The sequence below is a fragment of the Sinocyclocheilus grahami genome, unplaced genomic scaffold (genome assembly GCF_001515645.1).
Source record: "Sinocyclocheilus grahami isolate Dianchi unplaced genomic scaffold, SAMN03320097.WGS_v1.1 scaffold179.1, whole genome shotgun sequence".
Taxonomy (NCBI): domain Eukaryota; kingdom Metazoa; phylum Chordata; class Actinopteri; order Cypriniformes; family Cyprinidae; genus Sinocyclocheilus; species Sinocyclocheilus grahami.
Window position 1 is genome coordinate 1,717,538 of NW_015505358.1, and position 2,579 is coordinate 1,720,116.

The following is a 2,579-nucleotide window of genomic DNA, read 5'->3' on the forward strand; positions in this document are numbered from 1 at the left end:
GGGGGGCTGCCGTGATGGTTGACTTTCTACAACTTTCTCCCATCTCCCGACTGCATCTCTGGAGCTCAGCCACAGTGATCTTTGGGTTCTTCTTTACCTCTCTCACCAAGGCTCTTCTCCCCCGATAGCTCAGTTTGGCCGGACGGTCAGCTCTAGGAAGGGTTCTGGTCGTCCCAAATGTCTTCCATTTAAGGATTATGGAGGCCACTGTGCTCTTAGGAACATTAAGTGCAGCATAATTTTTTTTGTAGCCTTGGCCAGATCTGTGCCTTGCCACAATTCTGTCTCTGAGCTCTTCAGGCAGTTCCTTTGACCTCATGATTCTCATTTGCTCTGACATGCACTGTGAGCTGTAAGGTCTTATATAGACAGGTGTGTGGCTTTCCTAATCAAGTCCAATCAGTATAATCAAACACAGCTGGACTCAAATGAAGGTGTAGAACCATCTCAAGGATGATCAGAAGAAATGGACAGCACCTGAGTTAAATATATGAGTGTCACAGCAAAGGGTCTGAATACTTAGGACCATGTGATATTTCAGTTTTTCTTTTTTAATAAATCTGCAAAAATGTCAACAATTCTGTGTTTTTCTGTCAATATGGGGTGCTGTGTGTACATTAATGAGGAAAAAAATTAACTTAAATGATTTTAGCAAATGGCTGCAATATAACAAAGAGTGAAAAATGTAAGGGGGTCTGAATACTTTCCGTACCCACTGTATATATATATATAAGGTATTTCTATATATTTTTTTCCTTTTTAAAATCTATTTAAAAGTATTTCATTCTTCCTAAATTTCTTTATTTAAATTATTATTTTTTTGTTTATTGATAGATTTTTTTCATAAACAATTTTAAAGATTGTGGAAAAAGTTATCTTTTAGTTAGTCAAACTTTTTATGATATTCCCTGAATAATAACTCTTCTGGTTTAATACCTGGTTAAATGCATCTATATCACCTCTTTAGCAGTGAGGTTTGTTAGCGCCACAGTAAGACAATAAAGCATGATAATTATGTAAAATGTGACTGTAATTGGTGTACTGTGGGTCACTTTGCATAAAGTGCCTGCTAAATGTCTGCTGTTTTGGAAAATGCTCTGAAAGTGAGTCCAGTGTTGGTCTCTCAGGTGATTTCAGGCCAGTTTCTGTCGGATGAGAAGATCGGCACGTACGTGGAGCTGGACATGTACGGCCTCCCGACAGACACCATCTGTAAAGAGTTTTGCACGAGGACGGTGATGAACAACGGGCTGAATCTGGTCTACAACGGAGAAGCGTTTGTCTTCAGGAAGGTGAGCTTTACTCAGCGATGGTCCTGACACATTATGCTCTTATAATAACTCCACGTCATTATCTAGAAAGTATAAGACATGAAACTTGATAGTGCACTTTAATTATATTTACATGAGCTAAATGGAGTAGTTACTATAGAGATCTGCATTATGAAAGCCCCTGAACATCTAATTATCCACACTACCTTTAAAAACCCTCAGTGGTTTTGCACTGAAGTACAGTATAAGTCTGCACGTCTAGGAGAGACTCCGTTCATCTAGGAATTACATTTTTAACTACACTCAAAAAAATGCTGGGTTGTTTCAACCCAATGTTGGGTCAAATATGGACAAACCCAACTGTTGGGTTACATTTTTAAATTAGCTTTTTAACCCAACAGTTGGGTTAGTCCATATTTGACCCAACATTGGGTTGAAACAACATAGAAGTTCATAGTGACTGTAAGCTCTCCAAATAGGACAGTGACTTGCACATTCAATTTTAAGTCTATAATAAGTCGTAAAATGGTTTTGTGTAAGGAACAGACCCAGTTTAATTGAAGTATTAATACTAATTTGACCTTTAGGATAATGATGTTTGCAGTTTTAATTGCTGCTAAAATCTTTAGAGAGATCTTTAGCTGGGATCCAAGCTCTTTTGAAGGCATTTGTTTTTGTGTAGATTTAGCAGCAAACAAGCCTTCACATTCTGCTTTTGTGATTATCAAAATACTATTTACTTATTTTTTTTTATGAGACATTTTTGCTGCATTTGATGTGGCTTTTTTTTCTCTTTTCTTTTTAAAAATCTGAACATGATTAAGATTTCACGTTTATGGAGAAATCTTTTTCAAAAAAATATGAATAAATAATAAATAAATGAATATATCAATAATGAAAAAATAATGAATTAGCCAAACCTAAATGTAAAAAATGCACACAAAAATGTTTAGGTGCAAGTTTTGAAAAAAAATGATAAAAGAGACATTTGTTTATTTATTAAACCAAAATTGTGGCCAGTGTTGTAACCAACCAACCAACCAATCAACCAATCAACCAATCAACCAATCCACCAATCAACCAATCCATCAACCAATCCACCAATCAATCAATCAACCAATCAACCAATCCATCAATCCATCAACCAATCCACCAATCAACCAATCAATCAATCAACCAATCGATCAATCAATCAACCAATCCATCAATCCATCAATCCATCAATCCATCAATCCATCAACCAATCAACCAATCAATCCATCCATCCATCCATCTATCCATCCATCAATCCATCAATCCATCCATCAA

At 36.2% G+C, this 2,579-nt stretch overlaps 1 protein-coding gene across 1 annotated transcript in view; it reads left to right on the forward strand.

Annotated features, from left to right (window-relative positions):
• The window catches only part of LOC107594128 (1-phosphatidylinositol 4,5-bisphosphate phosphodiesterase beta-4-like), a 28,113-nt gene that overhangs the window by 24,861 nt on the left and 673 nt on the right, over window positions 1–2,579 (forward strand). The window contains exon 12 of the mRNA XM_016284074.1: window positions 1,128–1,292. Coding sequence (XP_016139560.1) covers window positions 1,128–1,292 — 165 coding nt within the window. The remainder of the gene's footprint in view (window positions 1–1,127; window positions 1,293–2,579) is intronic.